Below are 18,687 nucleotides of genomic sequence, written 5' to 3' on the forward strand. Positions count from 1 at the left end.
GTATTCTCTATTAATACCCAAGTAAAGGCATTGCAAGCTCCTGCATATCATTATGTCAACTATACAAGTGCTTTGAAAGAAGTGATATCTTGAGATATATAAAAATTATTTTGGTTTATTTCTTAGGTCTCAAAGGGAATTACATTTTAAAAAGTAATATAAAAATCACTAAAATGACTGTAGTGGCCGTCTGGATAACCTTAACTCCTTACTTGTTTTACTTTTAGAACAGAATTAAGGATAAACAGTATGCTCAAGTGAATGTACATGCAAAATGCATTTGCACAGTTTTTGTCATATTTTTTTCCACCTTGCATGTAAGTGTTGAGACTCATTTTGGACTGAGATAATACTAGACAGTGCTGTATGGTTATTAATATAGCCTAGCAAAAAAAAAAGAAAAGAAAAAAAGAAGAGTATGCAGTTTTTGGTTCCTTTACTGATTAATTTAAAACATGTTTCAAACTAGTTAGAATATATTTTTTCAATTCAAAACATTCTGACTACAGTGTGAAGGAGCATGGTCCTAGAGAAAATTGTAAATTAAAATTGCCATTTTTATATTTCTGTGATTCTGACTCCTTTCTTGCTTGTTTTGTTGTTTTCTGTTTGTTTGTTTTAGTATAAATGTACTTAATGGACAGACCAGCAACATGGATGATTTAGAGATAAATACTGAAGTTACTGGTGCTAAAGAAGAAGAAGAGGAAATCCTATGTGATTTTGTATCTGAGGAGGAAGGTGGCATTCCTGAATCACAAGAGAGTGACACATTGTTTCAGAAAAACAGTACATTGACTCTGCCTGAGGAGCTATCCAGGGACAGATCTGAAAAAGCCTTAAGTGGAGGCCAGACTTCTCTATTTATACACACTGGTGCTCCTACTGTTTCTAGTGAAAACTTTATCTTGTCTAGAGGAACTGCTGTTAATGGACCAGTTTCACACTCCACCTCAACAAAAACTTCCATTATGAATAAAGGCAGTGTTTCACTAACCACTGGACAGCCTGTAGGTCATCATACAGATTCCTGCTCAACTTTGACGGTGGTTCATGATCTTCAGCTGCCTGCAAAGAGTACAACAGAAAATTCAAATCAGCACCAAGTTTTATTTTTGTTACCTGATGTAGCACATGCTAAGAACGTGACTCATTCCATTAAAAATTTACCTACCTCTGCTTCAGTTGGTTGTGACTCACAGAAATCAGTAGGAAATAGTGTAGACAGCACTTTAGTAGGCCAAGTAGAAGTTTGTGAGGATGATAAAAATTTACTGGTAAAAGACGATTGTGTTGATGCATTAACAGGCATTTCCTCAGGTACAGGTGGTTTCAGATCGGGATGTGAACCCAGCTGGGATCCACAGAAAGAGTTTATACAGTTTCTTATGACAAATGAAGAAACAATAGAGAAGTCTCCAATTCACTGTAAAGTAGGTTTAGAAAAAAAGAGAAAAAGAAAAATGGATGTTAGTAAAATAACACGCTATACTGAAGACTGTTTTGGTGATACTACTTATATTCCTAGTAAGTCAAAACTGCTAACTGTTGACTTCTTAGAACAGAATGAGGAACTACAAATAGTAGAACCTCAGAAATACTCGTTGAGTAAAGTAAAGCCTGAATCCACAGATGAAGAGCTGGAAGCTGTTGATGCTATCCAGCAGCTCATTTATAGTCCCACTGGTAGCTGTGCAGAGGATGCTTCTCCTGTTCACACTAGCACTTTTCTTTCCAATACTTTAAAAAATAAATGTGAACAGAATGATTCTGAATCACCATCTACCTTCAGTACTGATGAACCATCATTTTATCCCTGTACAAAGTGCAATGTGAATTTTAGGGAGAAGAAACATCTGCATAGGCATATGATGTACCATTTAGATGGGAACAGCCATTTCCGACATCTCAATGTCCCCAGGCCTTATGCATGTAGGGAATGCGGGAGGACATTTAGAGATCGTAATTCACTTCTTAAACACATGATAATTCACCAAGAACGAAGACAGAAACTGATGGAAGAAATCCGTGAGCTGAAAGAGCTTCAGGATGAGGGTAGGAGTGCACGGTTACAGTGCCCACAGTGTGTATTTGGTACCAATTGTCCCAAAACATTTGTGCAGCATGCAAAGACCCATGAAAAAGATAAAAGATACTACTGCTGTGAGGAATGCAATTTCATGGCTGTGACAGAAAATGAACTTGAATGTCATCGAGGGATTGCTCATGGAGCAGTAGTCAAGTGTTCTGTTATTGGTAGTGACATGTCCCAGAGGAAGTCACAGAAGAAGGCATCCATGAAAGATCCATATTTAGGATCCTCAAAGAAGTCATCGACGTACATGTGTAAGATGTGTCCATTTACAACTTCAGCTAGAAGCATTTTAAAAAAACACATGGAATATTTGCATCCAGCATCTTGCATTGATCCCTTTGGTAGCCATCTTAGACTAGAAAAAAGAAAAAGCAGCATAATAGAAGAATCTTTAGATTTTGGTAGCAGGACAAAACAGTTGATAAAACAATCTTCTACGTTTCCAAAGAACTCAGTTTTAAAACAAGATGTAAAACGATCATTTGGCTCTACTTCACAGTCCAGTAACTTTGGGAAACTTCACAAGAGACCCTACAGGATACAGAAGGCTCGGAAAAGCGTTTCACAGTCATCTGTAAGTGTGTGCAGTCTAAATTCTCCAGACGAGACCCTTTTGATTAGAAATAATAGTGACCAGAAACTTAGAAAGTTCTCATCAAGCAGCAAAACAGAGAGCTAGTGTCAAAGCAAGCAATAATTATTTACGTAGACCTAAATGTGAAAACTACAATTAAAAATTATACTGATTCTTATTGTTTATGTTTAAGAGTCCATCTCTGTGAGTTCTTTACATTTATTTTCTCCATCAAGTAGCATCCATATTAATTTTTTGTCATGGATTCAGATAATCTTAATTGCAAAGGAGCAGAAGGCTATAAAGATAATAAGCATGTAGCTGTAAAAAGAGTGGTTAAGGAGGGATGGCACTGTTACAGGAAATGGTTTGGATTGCTTTTCAGATTTTCTGCATAAAATGGCTGTTGTTGTTTTACAGAGACTTAACTCTGCTGAAAAAAAAGACAGCTATGAAACGGAGGATGAAAGTTCATGGGATAATGCTGAACTATGTGATTACACTACGCAGTCTGTGGAGGATGAATCTTACAGTGATATTAATCAGGAGCATGTAAGCCTATTCCCCATATTCAAAGGTAAAATGGAAGATCATGAAGCTGGTGATAAATCTTCACTTAGTTATGAGCAGAATGATGGCTTTTATTTTGAGTATTATGAAGATGCTGAGAGTAGTAACTTCCTGCATGATTTGCATGATGCACAGAATTTAGAAAATGTAGGATCAGCATTGCCAAAGCATAATTCAGTTTTCCATTGGACTGATCTGTCACTTGAAAAGAAGTCCTGCCCATACTGCCCAGCAACCTTTGAAACAGGTGTTGGATTGTCCAACCACGTCAGAGGACATCTTCACAGAGCTGGATTAAGCTATGAAGCCCGTCATGTTGTTTCACCAGAACAGATAGCAACAAGTGACAAAATGCAACATTTTAAAAGAACTGGAACAGGAACTCCTGTTAAACGTGTTAGAAAAGGTATGTGTTTTTAAAATTTGTTTATTGTTGTTTTTTGTTTTTTTTTTAAGTTTTGGTGTAGAGGGGACAAAGTGCACTAAATTGAGCACTAAACAAGACTTGCTTTATTTTGTTGTAAAGCCTCTCTTCGTCCTTGTGATTTGCTATTGTAATATTTAACAGTACATAATTGTCAAAATACATGAAAATTATTTTCTTTGTAGCAATTGAGAAATCTGAAACTTCCTCTGAGCACACGTGTCAGCTCTGCGGAGGCTGGTTTGATACTAAAATTGGATTGTCAAATCATGTGCGAGGACACCTGAAGAGGCTTGGCAAAACCAAGTGGGATGCACACAAGTCTCCGATCTGTGTTTTGAATGAGATGATGCAAAATGAAGAGAAGTATGAAAAAATACTAAAGGCTTTGAATAGTCGCCGTGTTATTCCCAGACCCTTTGTTGCTCAGAAATTTGCATCAAATGATGACTTTTTATCTCAGAATGTTATACCTCTCGAAGCATACCATAATGGCCTAAAGACTGAAGATATATCTGTGTCTGCATCAGAGGAAGAAGGGCTGAGTTTCCTAAATGAATGTGATGAAACAAAGGCAGTACTACATAATGAAAAAAAAAATCAGTCACTTACACTGATAGAACTTCTGAAAAATAAAAGGTTAGGAGAAGAAAGGAGTCCTGGTATTTCTTCTCAAAAGATTCATAATCAAACTGCGAGAAAGAGGTTTGTTCAGAAATGTGTTCTTCCATTAAATGAAGACAGTCCATTGATGTATCAGCCACAAAAAATGGACTTGACTATGCAGTCAGGTAAGAAGGTGTTTCTCGCTGTCTTCACAGCATTTCCAAACAAATGTTTTAATTCACAGAAAATGTACAAGTGGAGAGGATTTTATTTGGGAATTTGTTTTTTTAATTCTTGTTTCATTTCCAGAGAACCTTGACTCCGAGAGGTAGCGCAAGAAATTTTTCTTGTGTGTTTTTTATTAAGTGAATATTCAGTACTGAGGGCTTTTGGCACAGAATGTAGTACCTGTTCTGCGTATGGTTGGGCCTTACAGATTCAAACTGGGCACAAAATGAGCCTCAAAAAGAAAGAAGACAGATCCTGCAGTAACCATGTGTTGAAGTATCCGGGCATGTATGGTAGACTTAACAGTTCTGAGATGTTTGGGCTTGTGACCCTGTTTCTGGGCTTTAAAACTGCTGGTTTAAGAATCACATTGTTTAAATCTTGGAGTTTTGTGCAAAACAGCATTTGCTCGAACTGACAGAACTGTCGATCCCTTTATTAGCACATAGTGTTTTAAACTGATTAATTTCTCTTGACTAATTTTGATGTTTTTAGGCAAACATGCTCTTACACCATAGATTAATTGTTTGTTTTAAAATTGTGGCTGCTCTGAGAAACTGTTGCTTTCTTAAGATCTGTCTGTCCTGAGCGAAGATGTGTGTTAGTTGGAATACAGCTGTAGCCAGTAAGGTTCTGATATGCAGCATTGGACTGATAGGGATGAAGATGTTCCCTGCAGTGAGACTTATGCTGATGGGGCAATTCTGTAATCAACTTTCAGATACTCTGTACTTAGGAAACAGTTTTTTTAGAGTGATGTTTTTAACCTACTTGTCACATAAGAGTTATTTCTTGTCTTGGGAAATTCTAGGAGGATTCTTTTCAGTGTGTGCAGAGCTTGCATTTACCTGTTTCTTGTTGGAGCACCACCTTATGGTGCTGCAAGATTCTTTAGGTTGAGGAGAAGGATCTTAGTTTTATACTCATGACTTTTGGTTCTGTTGGTTTTCTCATCAGTACCCAGTGCAGGTTAGTAAAATCGGCAGTGCCTTGTACTTTTTTTCACCTCTATTCTTGTCTGCCCTTAAAGAAATAAGAAGCCCAGTGTGCTCAGTTCTTTTAAGGGACTATTGAAAGTGTGACGATCAATTTCTTAAGGTGGCTTTCTAAAATGACAGAAGTGGAACAGAATTATGTTCAATGTCATGTGGATATATGTGGTTGTTGTTGAAGAAAGGTTACTTTATATGGGAAGATGTGTCTTTGACAGGCTTAATTATTTGAAAAACCATGCTAGAGGAGAAGCTTGCCAAAACAGACACTGTTATTGCTGTCTGTTTAATATTTACTGCTGAGTGCTGGGTAGCAGCACCTGTTTGGTTGCAATGAACAATCGGGTTAAAATAAACACGTGCTTACATAATACTAACAGTTATGTTTGGGGCCCTGTAATTATCTGTGGCTGAGGTAACAGTTTGACAACTAACGATCGCACTGTGCCAGTTGAGTTGGTGAGAAAGTATTTAGCATCAAGTTGAAATCTTCAGTTCTTCCTAAAATGACAAATGTTTCTAATCCCATTTTTAGTTTTCGGAAAGTTTTGTGGTTTTTTCCTTTTGTTGTTGTTGTTGTTGTTATTTGTTTTTTAAATCAACCAGACTTTCTTCTTTAACTTACCTGAAAAAAACTGCACATCTTCTGTGTGCTGCTGGAGAATAAAACTCTTTCCTTCCTGCAAGCAGAAGCATTCTTTCTGAGTAGATTGGGCTTTTTTATCTGTTCTTCTAGTAATTTATTAGTAGGGAACTGGAAACAGTATATATTTAGTAAAATGAGGGGAGAACATTATGGTAAAGTTGGGCAGGGGAGAAGTAATAATGCTTTCTTTGTCTGGTAAGTGAGGGGTTCTGTATTGTTGCACTTTCACTATTTTCCTGTGATAAAAGCATGCTGCTCTGTCGGTTATTTAGCAGAGATTTTAGCAAAGATCTTTGAATCGTTAACTTTCGTTATTGGTGACGTATCTAAAGTAATGAACAGAAAATGCACTGAACAAAATGTTTTGTCTAACAGATGTTCAGTTATGTGCTTTACTACCTTTCTCTCTAAGCCTTCAACAGTAGCCTGATTTAGTACTGAGCCTTTTTGTCTTATGGGTAAAACACTTAATTACCACTTTGTCAACCAGACTTTTAAAATTCTCTTTATTGGAAATGTTACAAGCTCTGAAATTTCTCAACAGTACTGTGCTATTCAAATTACAGGATTGTGTTTTGGGAATAGAGCTTCGTGATATGGAGATCTGTAGGAATTTGTTAGTAGCCTGATGCAGAGTAGCCTAATGGATTCAAGTTGCCTTCCTTCTGTTCTTTTCAAATAACAAGGTTTGGCTTAAAGCACTACGTGGAAAGCTAATGATGGTTAACTTCGATCCTTCTAATATACTAAACAATTGCATCAATGCAGTGAATATATTAAAACCATCTTTATTACAGAAAACCTTTTACAACGCTTTGAGAATTTCATTTTTTGAAGAGAGAACTGGATTATAGTTTTCTTTTGAATGATAGGTATGCCTGTGAAGCTTAGAACGTGTGTGCATTGCAATACGACGTTTACAAGTGCTGTTAGCCTGTCCAACCACTTACGCGCTTATGCACGAAAGAAGAGTGCTGGACTTTTGACTGGGACAGGTATGTTTTGTTACAGATGTAAAAGCAAGTCTGTCTATGATACATTTTCCTCATCAGACTGGACAAAAGCATATGTTAATTCAAAATAATTTTGAAGCTTCCGTTGATAAAGAATTTATTTGCCATAAAACTTCAGCAACTTGTAAACAAAGATATGTTGCTGTTGTCCACTCTCATGTCTGATTTTCATTCTTACTCATTTATTTTGGATCCAACACTTAAGGTATGTGTAAGCAAAACTAAGAGATGTTCACTCAAAATTCATTCTCCCACGATATCACAATTTCCAAACCAACTAGTTGACCATCCAATAAAGTCTTTATAAGTACCTCAACAATTAAAAACATTAAGAAATAATTACATTACATATAAGTACTAAGAATACTGTGGCTAAAAAACGGAAGAACCAAGTAATTTTCCAGCTTGTATATTTCTACCAACATAGTACATGTAGCTGTTTTCATTTTTTGTTTGGTTTACAAACCAATCATGGAGTGATTGACAATAGAGTGAGTGTGGTACAGCACTTGGCACTGCTATTAATGCTTTTTTTTATTGAAACACACGTTTATTGAAAATCTTCTAGTATTCTGTATTTTGACTCATTTCCAGAGACATGCAGTTTTCTTGGCTGTAGGCAGATTCCTCAGTTTACTTGGAGTATTGCTCAGATTAGTGGGATTTTGTACGGTCAGTGGCAAGTTGGGGAGCAAACGTGGAATATAGTGAGGAGAACTTAGAGACAAATTTAAAACTGTGAAGTAATTCAGAAGTACAGCAATCAGTTTCCTGTATTGACAAGCACAGGCATTTACATAATGCTGAAAAAGTATATAATTCCGTTTTTTATCTGTAGATGTGATTTGTTATGCTATATATATAACAACAAATAGTTTCTGGCTTTCTCTGTGACAGGCTGAATAACATTTAAATGTATTTTACACACTGAGCCTGTGGATGCCAGGTCTTGTTATACATAATGATATAATAAAGTAGATTCAGAGTGAAAACAGTTGCACTAATATCCATTGTGTATGAGAATGTGATTTTAGTGATTCTGAAAGTTTTCATTTTACGCCGTAGAAAGATGGTGGTAATAGACTTCTTATACCACTGCTGTCATAGAATCATAGAGTTGCTTAGGTTGAAAAAGACCTGAAAGATCATAGAGTCCAATGACGACCTAACCATACTACCCTAACTAACCACCCTCCACTAAATCACATTCCTGAGCACCACATCCGAACGGTTCCTGTCAGGTACTAGCCCTGTGGTGAGTTATTTTGCTTCTATACCTATTGCTAAATATAACTGTATTTAAATTGCACTTTAAAACCTATCAGTTATTAACTGAAGGAGACACTGAGGCAAAGAAAATAGTACACAGAGCCTAGAGAAGCTTCTTTCCCCTCAGCTAAATAGGAAATGTGGATGCAGCTTTGGAAGTTTTTTGTTGTGTTGTGTTGTGGTTGTTGGGTTTTTTGTTATTGGTGGTGGTGGTTGTTTTTTTTTTAAGGAACAGTTTGCAAGCTGATGATAGCATGCTCATCTGAGCAGTTGATGCCTTCTTTTTAAGTACTTACACCTCCTGGGTCTTGTATCATTGGAACTAGAAGTTTGTTTAAAATGAAGTTAGAAAGAAAGTTTAACAAAAAAAACCAAAAACTTGCTTCTAATCTCAGAAGATAGAACTGATCTAAATTAATAGTCTATGCCATGCAGATAAGGGCATTTCACTGAAAATGGTGACTTAAGGGAGACTTAAGTTATAGCTATAATATTATGCAACCAATGCACATGTGCTCATTTAGTAGTTACCATTAAAAACTTTGCACAGTTACAAAAGTTATAAATTTGACAGCTTACTTGTTGACTTTTCATTTGAGCAAGCTCAGTGTAAACCTAGTAGACCAGATAATACAATTTTAAACTGTTTTTTTTTTTTTTTTTTTTTCCTGATACTGCACAGTACACTGGAAGTTTTGCTAGGAGGATGACAGCTTTACAAGATCTCACTAGACATAGTGATTTAAAACTTTGCTGAATGTTGTGCTTGGGCAGATTTCCGCTTATCTTTTGAAAAATAGTTGTGGCTGAGAGCCATTTGTAGACATCTTCTGCTTGGCTTCAGCTTGGAACTCTTACGGAGACAATGATAATATATTTATACAGGTTTCTTCTTTAATTTTCATGAGGTGATTTCATACACCTTCTAAAGCATACAGAACTACCATAAAGAAATCTTAGTTGCATATCACAGAATCACAGAATGGCCTGGGTTGAAGAGGACCTCAGAGATCATCTGATTTCAACTCCCCTGCCATGGGCAGAGTCACCATATTTATCTTAGTTTCTTGCTGTCATTAATAAGTGTGTGCAAACATGAAAGCTCTAGTTCTTTTATGATTTGGCAGTTGTTAGGGGAGCTATCTAGGTGTTACTGTTTAGTAAAACAAGTACAAGTCAGCTAAGTGAGAGCTGTCCCAGGGCTACATTAGTATATGCACTAGTCTACTCAATTTTTCAGTTCGTCTTCGTGTTTTCAATAGATGGTTATCATATTGCTTTTCTACCAGTTGCCCATGTTTTTTCAGAATCAGCATTTTTTTCATTTAGTCAATCATGTTACCAGTTCCAATTTTTTAAATGCAACTTGACATTTTTAGTTATAACTGACATAGTTGCATGAATTTTGAGAATGGACTCAGGAGAAAAACATTCAGAAGTGGAACTTTCTAGGCTGTTGGCTATTCAAAATTAGTGTTTGTTATTAAGCTTAATTTGTGCTTAACCAATGCATAGCAAACGCTTCACTGAGTTCATTTTTATAGTTACTGGCTTTTGTATTAGTGTTTGCATGATGGTCTTCTCAAGAGCATGTATAAAAATGACTCTTATCAAACAGACCTGTGCAAAATCTTCTAAATGCATCCTGCCCTTCTTGGTACAGTTGTATATCCATCTCCCTTTCTTTTCTTTTTACCAGGCTTCTCTTTTTACCTAAAATCTCCTAGTTCTGTCTTACACCTTGGCTTTTTACATCTTCTCTTTTTCTTACTCTGTCCACCTACTTAATCTCTTCTTAACAGCTGGCGTTTTCTGGGAGTCATCACTTTCTTCTTTGCTCTCTGCTTCTGTAGATGGAGTATACTCTCCCAGAAGTTTGGGAGAGAGCAATAATATACAAGTAAGGACTTTGTCTTGGAGCCAGTATGGCTGAAGTCACCACCTTTCCAAATAGTCTCTAATATTGCAGTTGTAGCTTCAGGGAGCTTGCTGTATAAGCGTGTGCAACCACAGCAGGGATCAGAGATCTGCTGGATTTGCATGTCTTTATTTGATGCTGATCAGCCAGTGCAGTGGGCTGAATTTAGCATTGCATAAAATCCTTCAGAGAACTAAATTACTGGAGTATTGTGTATATATATATATGTAAAAAAAAAATCTGGATTTCTTTTGCATTGTAGTTTGCAATAATGATGAGACGAGGTAAAAAAAAAAAAAAAAAAAAAAAAAATTGAATTTGACTAATTAGTGAATAAATACACAAGAAGGATGTTTTTCTAACTTGGCAGTGTTTTTAAATGGTTAATTAGAGTCACTTATGTATGCAGTTATTCAACTTGTGTCATATTTTATGACAAAAGTCATGAAGTCTTAATAAAGACTGGGCTTCGGTCTACTGAAAAGAAAGGTGTTCCACTCTGGAGGATATTAAGAGATGGAGCACACAGTTTAGCATAGGTGTGTTTTAATTTTGAGACTCAGACCAAAGATCATGGAATTAAGGATCTCCAGTTGTGACGTTTGTAATACATATTGTCCTAGATGTGCTGATTGTAACCTCCTATCACCATCTGCTTGTCAGTCTTTCTTGATAAACTATCACAGGTGCAGTAGTTTTTTATACGCAGCCTTTTGATATAGCATGTATTTTTCTAAACATTGTGATCAAATTGGACTTGAGCGCCTCAAGAAGTTCACTCCAATGTCTGGTTATCTTCCTTAGTTTTACATGAGTTTTCTCTCTGTCATGCTGTGTCATAGTTTTGATGAAGTGGTGAACAACTTTGTTCGCAAAAGGCTTTTGGAAGCAGCAGGTGGCCAAACTTGAAGGAAGGAGGCTTCTTTCAAAGAGAACTGGTCCTTTATGGAGAAAGGCCCATAATAACAAAGGTTAATAGTTTCAAGAGCTGTCTTTGCCACTAAGTAGGCATAATTACATGTAGCTCCTCCATCCCTTTGGCAATTTGCTGCAAGTACAGTCTGATTTTCCATTGCAAGGACTGCATTATCTTTGGTATCTTCCTGAGAGTGCTAAAAACGCTTTCTGCTGAGATCATCCTTTGTTTTACAGTAAAGGTATCCAAAGAGTTTTGTTCAGAACATGCTTTGTTACAGACGAAACAATAGTATGTCTTATTTGATGCTTGCAAAGGCTTGTGGGCATCATACCAGCAGTGTGTAAGCAGATGTGACATGTAACTTCACTTAAAGTCGTTACTCTTTAGATAGACAAAAATGGAATTAATGTGACAGTTACTGGTGTGTGTTCTTGATAACTGGTGTTGGAATTACAGTTTTCAATGAAGTTTACCCAGATCTTACTCTTTTTCACCATTTTTGCTTCATTACTTCAGTGAGATAACTTCAAAATATACTTGTGTTGCTTTGCACCCTCTAAAATGTAAAGAAATATATTCACTTGGTCATAAGACAGAGATAACAAAAATAACCCTTGCAGAACACAGATTTAATATCCTTAGTATTTTTTGTGTTTTTTAACAGCAGCTTCTTGCTGGGCATGTGTTCTATGTCCAATCCTAGCTAAATTATTCTAAGAATGCATTGAGTGATCTGATTATTGTTTTTCTTGAAGCTTCATTATATTTTCTGCTCTTCGTTTTGTATTTTCTGTCTAGAATGTCTGTTGTAAATAGTGCAGAGATGTCCATATGTCTGTTTTGCTGTGTTTTTTGTGGGGTTTTTTTTAGTCGTTCTTGAGAAAGTATACCTTTCATGGAAGTAGTAACTACTTCTCCTGGTGTACTATGATTGCCTGTTTACCCGTGTTGCTGTCCATTTGATTTCATAGTAGTTCAGAGGGTTTTTTTTCCAGAAGAATATACAAATGTTTAAAACTATTTGGGAGCTCTGTTACAGAAAACCAAATAAGAAGGTGAAGACTCTGAAATACTTGGGATGTGTGTGAGTAGAATCAAATTTCTTGATGAGAATGAGTTTCTTAAGTTTGCCAATCTGAAGGAAACAAGCTAGTTCTTGTTTCAAATGCCTGTGGGCTTTTCTAGGTGGAGCCTCCTGTCTACTGGTTTTTTTGCTCGTTTGTATCAACTGACATCAGCTAACTGACATCGGGTGCAACTCCTGGTTGCCTTTGCATTCAAAGAAAATGGCGACTTACAATTGTTTCCTTCACATGACATTTTGCAAAATCAGCAGTGGCAAAGCTTTTGCTGTAACAGCTGCTTCAGATAAGTCTTCCCTCATGCAAGTAATTCTCTTGAGAGAATCAGCCTCTAGGTTTCAGTATTTTGTCTGCTTACTGGTGCTGTTGTTACTGGTGTTGCAGTATGTGACATATTTATACTACTTGATAGTTCCTAAAGCATTAAAGATAGTGATTTGACTTCCTAATTATCTAAAGGATATCTTTTTGATGAGAACATAAAACAGTAAGGACCCCTTATCTGTTCACTTTTTCAGAAGTTGTCTTGGCCATTTCTTTCTCACTGGCTTTATATTGAGTCTACTTTTCTTGGTACTGTCAGAAAAAAAAAAAAAAAACACTGTTGAGGCTCATCTTCGTAATGATGGCTTCACCCAGAATCTGAAAGAATTTTCTTTAGGTTGGTGTCTCCTCCTTTTCCATTTGTCTGCAGTCTGATTCATTCTCTGGTTCCTTCAGACCTCCAAAAATCGTTCATTTTTTTTTCGAGGTACTGTGAGAATCTACAGTCTGGGGATGGAAATGGGAAGTGCTCGGTGTGTCTACAAGTTTAAGGTTTAGCTGCAAGGTAAAAGCCATGTTTGAGAGGTGCTCTTTTGGAAGACATAAGAATAATGACGGATGCAATTGAGGCTGTTTGTATGTTCTTTAAATCAGCATGTTTTGCCTCCACAGATGACGTCTTATGCTTCAGGATACTAAGCTTTTCTGTTTTCTGTTACACGAGTCAGAACTTAGGCAAGTTTAACAGCTTTTGAATTTCACTGTTAAGATGTCTCAGTAGCATAGCATATGCCTTTTTAGTATCAGTATCACTCATTACTGTCCTTCATATTTCTCTGTAGTTTTAGTGTGAGTATCTTGTTTTTGCAATATAGTATAGCTAGATAACACTTATCAGTCCCAAACTGTTTGTCTTTCTTGAGCCTTATCAGCTGTTTTCATCATACCAATATTAACTCAGTTTAATGCCCTCATCCTCCAACTTTGGCTACATTCTAGAATCTCCAGGTTTTGTTGTAGGTTCCCGTGGCATCTGTTTATGGAAGGTGTAAACTTTTTAATGCAAATTGAACCTGTTTGCTATGTATTTTCAGATAACACACATTACTTTCATAAATGGTTTCAAACAGACTGAACTTAAAAAGATGGCCTTGCCATCCCTGTTGGTTGTTCTAGTACCATCTTCTACTGTAGAGGATCAATACATAAGTTTTGCAAGATGCATTACGGTTCAGACAGGAGTGAGGAGGAAGTTCCATTCGAAGTTCATCCATAGTGTATAAAAGGAAAAAGTTTTTGCTTCTTTGAAAATAAATGACCTGTGTTGCATTCAAACTAGAAATTCTTCATTGTGTTAGCTGAAAGCTACAACTTTGTGAAGATGCAACCTGCTTGAACATGAGTGGTCTTACAGCGTCACTTGAATTACAAAACAATTTTCACATTTTGACAGTGTTTTTTTGAATGAAAGGATATTTCCAATGGTGCTTTGTTTTTGTATAATTCCAGAAGTTAGCAGGTGCCTGCTGGTACTAAAACTACAGTTTAATGCTAAATGTCAATTATCTAGTCTTTCAAACTGCAAGTGCTGTGCTTAAAGAAAGAGGTGGTGGTGGGGAGGAAGGCGTTAGATGTTTCACCAGCACATTTCTTAGAGCATGTTACAATTGTTTTGGAATGTAGCTATAACTAAACATACAATAACAAGGAGGTAGATATCTTTTCACCACTTCTGTAGGGAATACTCACTGAATATCTCTGGTTTGACACTGTCTGAAATATCGCTTTTTACATATGGAAATTTCTCTCTTCTTAGCTTTGGACTGTAAGCAAAAGAAGTCAAGGTCAAGATCTGGAAGCAAGAAAAAAATGCTGCCATTACCTCATAGTGCTGATGAAGTTTACATACTCAGATGCAGGTACATAGGGTTATTTTAATTGAAAGACTGTGTTCTTAAGAGCTTGCTTACTTTAGTTGTAGGAATATTTAAGATTATATTCTGTAATGTTTGTGATGACGCTGGATAAGACTAGGGGGAAAGCAGTTGATTGTTTTCATTAATTCGGACAAGATAATTTGAATCAGTCATACCTAGTTGTCAAATTGCCAGTTCCCATTTCTCTAGCTGAAATCTTATTGGCCATGTTTGAGTAATACTCTGTTCTTCCAAAGAAACCTAAGAGGATCAGATTGTTACTCCTAGTATTACAAACATAGGAGCATACCTTGTATGAACTGCAGAGAATTGTGTTTATGGTTACTACAGATGAACTTAGTTACTAAGGTTTTCAGCTAAACATATAGAGAGGCAGACTTCAAGAAAATTAGGGCTTTGTTTGCATAATTTTTGAGCAGTGATAGATATATCTTGATGGAACAATTTTAATATTTGCATAGGTTTTGTGGTCTGGTCTTTCGAGGACCTTTGTCTGTTCAAGAAGACTGGATAAAGCACTTGCAGCGACACATTGTCAACGCAAATCTTCCACGGACTGGAGCTGGCATGGTTGAAGTCACATCGCTACTTAAAAAACCTGCTTCGATTACTGAAACTTCATTTTCTTTACTGATGGCAGAAGCAGCATCATAGAACAAGAAAACATTTTCAATTTGAATTGGATGTAAATTTGAAATCCTTTGTCATTTTTTTAAATAAATTGTTACACTAAATTATGTTTATAAATCCTAAAGGCAAAAATAGAGGAAGTGGATGACAATAACATCAAAATAAATTGAATACTTAACAGTTACAGTAAGTAGTCTTTATATTTTATATAGGGTGGAAGATGTGTTTTTAAGGTTTATTATGTTTTTGTCAGTTACTGTGTTCACTATCAATACAAGACCATTACATGTATGGCAGCCATTTTTAAATCGTTGCACATGGGTACTTAAAAGACAGATTTTAATAAAACAAAGAAACCACGTTCTCTGCAGTGTTACCCAAATCGAGGCTCTGTTTATTCCAAAAAAACTAAAAAATAATTTAAAAAAAAATTACATAGTAAAATAAGATATTATATTTTGTTTGTATGTATGTAGTGTTTTGTATAATATCAAGAACTGCTAATACAATTTACTCAACTTTAGGGCATTAAATACCATGTTACTTCATAGTTCAAAGACTGTTTCATTCAAATAGGGCAATTAGTACTCTTCTATCTAGGTGTGTAAGTGTTTTTTTTAAATCACATGAGGCTTTTTGTACTAAAAAGTGGAGGGAAACTTGTCTAAACAAATTTCTAAGATAAATATGTACATAATACTGGAAATTTGTGGTAAGGAAATATTCTTTACTTCAGTTGCATTTCTCACTGACAATAAAGTGGTGCATCCATGCTACCTCCTACTTGTCAACAAAGATGGTATTTACCCTTATGTTTTTGTATCATAGTAGATTCAATCCAACTTTCTTTATTACAAAGCATCTTTTTGTTAACAAGTTTGTTCTTTATGATGATTTACTTAAAGTCTGACTTGCTTACAGAAGTTTGCCTCTCTACTATTTTATTTAACACTGTAGAAATGTACTAATAAGCATCGCTCACTACACGGTTAGAGTAGACTTTTCATTTATAATTCTGTTTAAAAGGTTGATCATTTTAGAAAATTTGAACACAGGTTGAAATGTTTCTACATATGAAGAGAATGTTTACAACTTAAATTTTAGAGCTTGTTTTGGATGTGATTATATGTATGAAAACTGTAACACTATGCTCATGCTAAGGACCTACTTACAGAATTACTGAAATAAATGTGCTGTGAGGATGGAAATATGGTGCAGGTGTCTTGGTCATGCTGAATTGTGTTTGTTCATTCAAACTGTCTTTGAAACATGATTTTTGTTTAAATCATAAGTCAGATTCCTCTACAAATCAATTTTGTATGCAAATAACATTTCATTTTACTCATATAGGGTAACAAATACTGTAGTTAAGCCAAGGATATGCATTGATATTTTCCTTATATGTAAATAAAGTTAAAAGCAGTTAAAGCAAGAGGAGTATTTTGGTAGAGTATATACATACCTCACTGCCAGTGAAATTGCTTTCCTATGGTATATCTCCTTACCAGAAAAATCTCTAAATAAAAAAGGTTTAAAGAAAATCTAAATGTCTATAATGTGAAGCATTTATTTACATTATGTGAATTAAGTTTGTGAAATAGATTTGTCTTGCTTGAAATTAAAATATTCTCATTATCTTAAGTAAAAATAAGTTTAGTTGCAATAAAATGTCTTGTTCAGACACGTTACATTTGGTTGGTGGAAAATGTGAATGATGTTGATCTGCCTCTGTGTGCAGTTAACACACAAGGTTTGTTAACGTTCTCATAACAAAGATGAACCAGGAACAAGCAGTTCCACAACTGCTTGGATGGAGTCCTGAGACAAGGCCATCCTATGTCTGGCAAGGTTATCATTCGGTTAATGCTGCCAGGTGTTTGACTGTTCAAGTTCCTAGTGGTAACATAAACTTCACTGTCCAAATGTATTCCTACTGTTTTGTTTTGTTTTTTAACCTGGAAAACACCCATCAGTCCATCTAAAAGCCAGAAATAAAAATTACTTCAGAGATTTTAGGAAAGATAAACAGAGTGTTAAAGTGTATTGCAGACATATTATGTGTATACAGACTGACTAAAAAATTCTGAATTTGTATATAATTGTGGGATTTTTTTGTATGATGTGAAAATGAAATATTTACAGCAACATGTTGGAACGGAGGGAAATGATCAGATCATCTTGAATGTTTGTAATGCTTTAATTGAGTGGTTGTTTACTCATGTCACCAAAAAGGGTGCTTCAGAGCACCAGATTCTGTTGCTGTTTAACATGAAAAATCCAATTAAGTGCAAATTATATTTATCTAGAATGCTTATAAGGGAAAGCCATACTGTGCAGAATTTAGCATTTGAAAAAAAAGAAGAAAAAAAAGCCTTGTCTAGATTTGTAATAGTAAATCTAGTTAAATTTATTTAATTCCTTCGGACGCAGTAGTGAACACCAAAAATATAAGGCTATGTCTGAAGTTCAGAAAGCTCTAGTCCTGGCTGGTTTCCAAAATGACGTTCTCTGGTTAGGAGCAGCTGCTTTCATTGGCAGGCTTTGGGTGTGTGTTGGAGCTGCCTGAGTGCTTAGCTGTGCGGTTTTTGTCAATGTTCCTGCCCTGCTTGCATCAGATCCTTGCTAGAATATAGTTTTGAAATATAACCTGGAAGTTCTCTGACTAGTGAATTCATTGCACATAAAGCTGATGTGGACTGAATGATCAAAAAGTGCACAAGCTTTCTTTAGCTTATAGGTCTCAGACGGGGCTGTTTGGTTTCTGTTGCTTGGAAGTAAACATCTTTTGTCAATACCTACTGGGAGATAGAAGCTCAACTTTCCATAGTTAACAGAGGTTCTGATAGAATGGGTAGAGTTCATTAAATCAGTCACTTTTTTATACAGATCTCATGTTTTGAGATCTGTGTGGCACACTTAGACCTTGGCATCGGTGAGGGAGTCTCAGTGTCTTGGGTGCACTCTGCTGAAGGGCAGGACTCTAGAATTGCACGTATAAGCACAAGTGTGACTTGGCTCACCTTGGCTGTATTGCTTCAGGCTAAAGACTGCAGCTGTTTAGTAATACTTGGTAATAGTGGTCGGTTGGCTTTGGTTCCTCATCGCAGTCTTCCATGAATCAGGAGTTGCACTCTTCTTCCAGCACCTACCCTACCTTCTGGTAAAGCTCCTTTAAGTGGCAGCTTTTGGAAAATTATGAAAAGTGTCAGAATACACAAGTCAGGAAACCAGAGGTCCAGCTCCACGCTTTGTAAGATGATTGCCTGTGTATTCAGTCCCAGTGCTATTTCCAAGTCATCCTTAAAAATAATAATGGAATAAGCTCTATTTGCATTCCTTGGAAGAGGTTTCTACAAGACTTTGGAAATGTGCTTTTGAAGTGGGTATGGTAACCACTGCCAAGTGGTAGTGTGGTCAGGCTGTATGTGTGGAAAACATCCCTGGGCACTTAACTCATTTTGGCCATATGCTGCTTCGCATGGATTGTGCGGCTTGTGCTATTAGGTGGTTGGCACCCATG

At 36.2% G+C, this 18,687-nt stretch overlaps 1 protein-coding gene across 9 annotated transcripts in view; it reads left to right on the forward strand.

Moving 5' to 3' along the window:
* The window catches only part of ZNF644 (zinc finger protein 644), a 91,003-nt gene that overhangs the window by 31,505 nt on the left and 40,811 nt on the right, over window positions 1-18,687 (forward strand). For 6 of the 9 annotated variants that reach the window (XR_016469241.1, XR_016469239.1, XR_016469242.1 and 3 more), the window contains exons 4-6: window positions 623-2,669; window positions 3,090-3,645; window positions 3,849-4,454. Coding sequence is in view for 4 of the 9 variants with exons in the window: in XM_090146378.1 (XP_090002504.1) it covers window positions 654-2,669; window positions 3,090-3,645; window positions 3,849-4,454 (3,178 nt within the window). In the remaining 5 variants the exon portion in view is untranslated. Of the gene's footprint in view, window positions 1-622; window positions 2,670-3,089; window positions 3,646-3,848; window positions 4,455-7,007; window positions 7,131-14,416; window positions 14,520-14,998; window positions 16,709-18,687 lie in introns of those variants that run through there. The other 3 variants (XM_031614790.2, XM_090146380.1, XM_090146379.1) reach the window with 3 other exon arrangements.

This window comes from Phasianus colchicus, chromosome 9, assembly GCF_987193195.1.
Source record: "Phasianus colchicus chromosome 9, bPhaCol1.hap1.1, whole genome shotgun sequence".
Taxonomy (NCBI): domain Eukaryota; kingdom Metazoa; phylum Chordata; class Aves; order Galliformes; family Phasianidae; genus Phasianus; species Phasianus colchicus.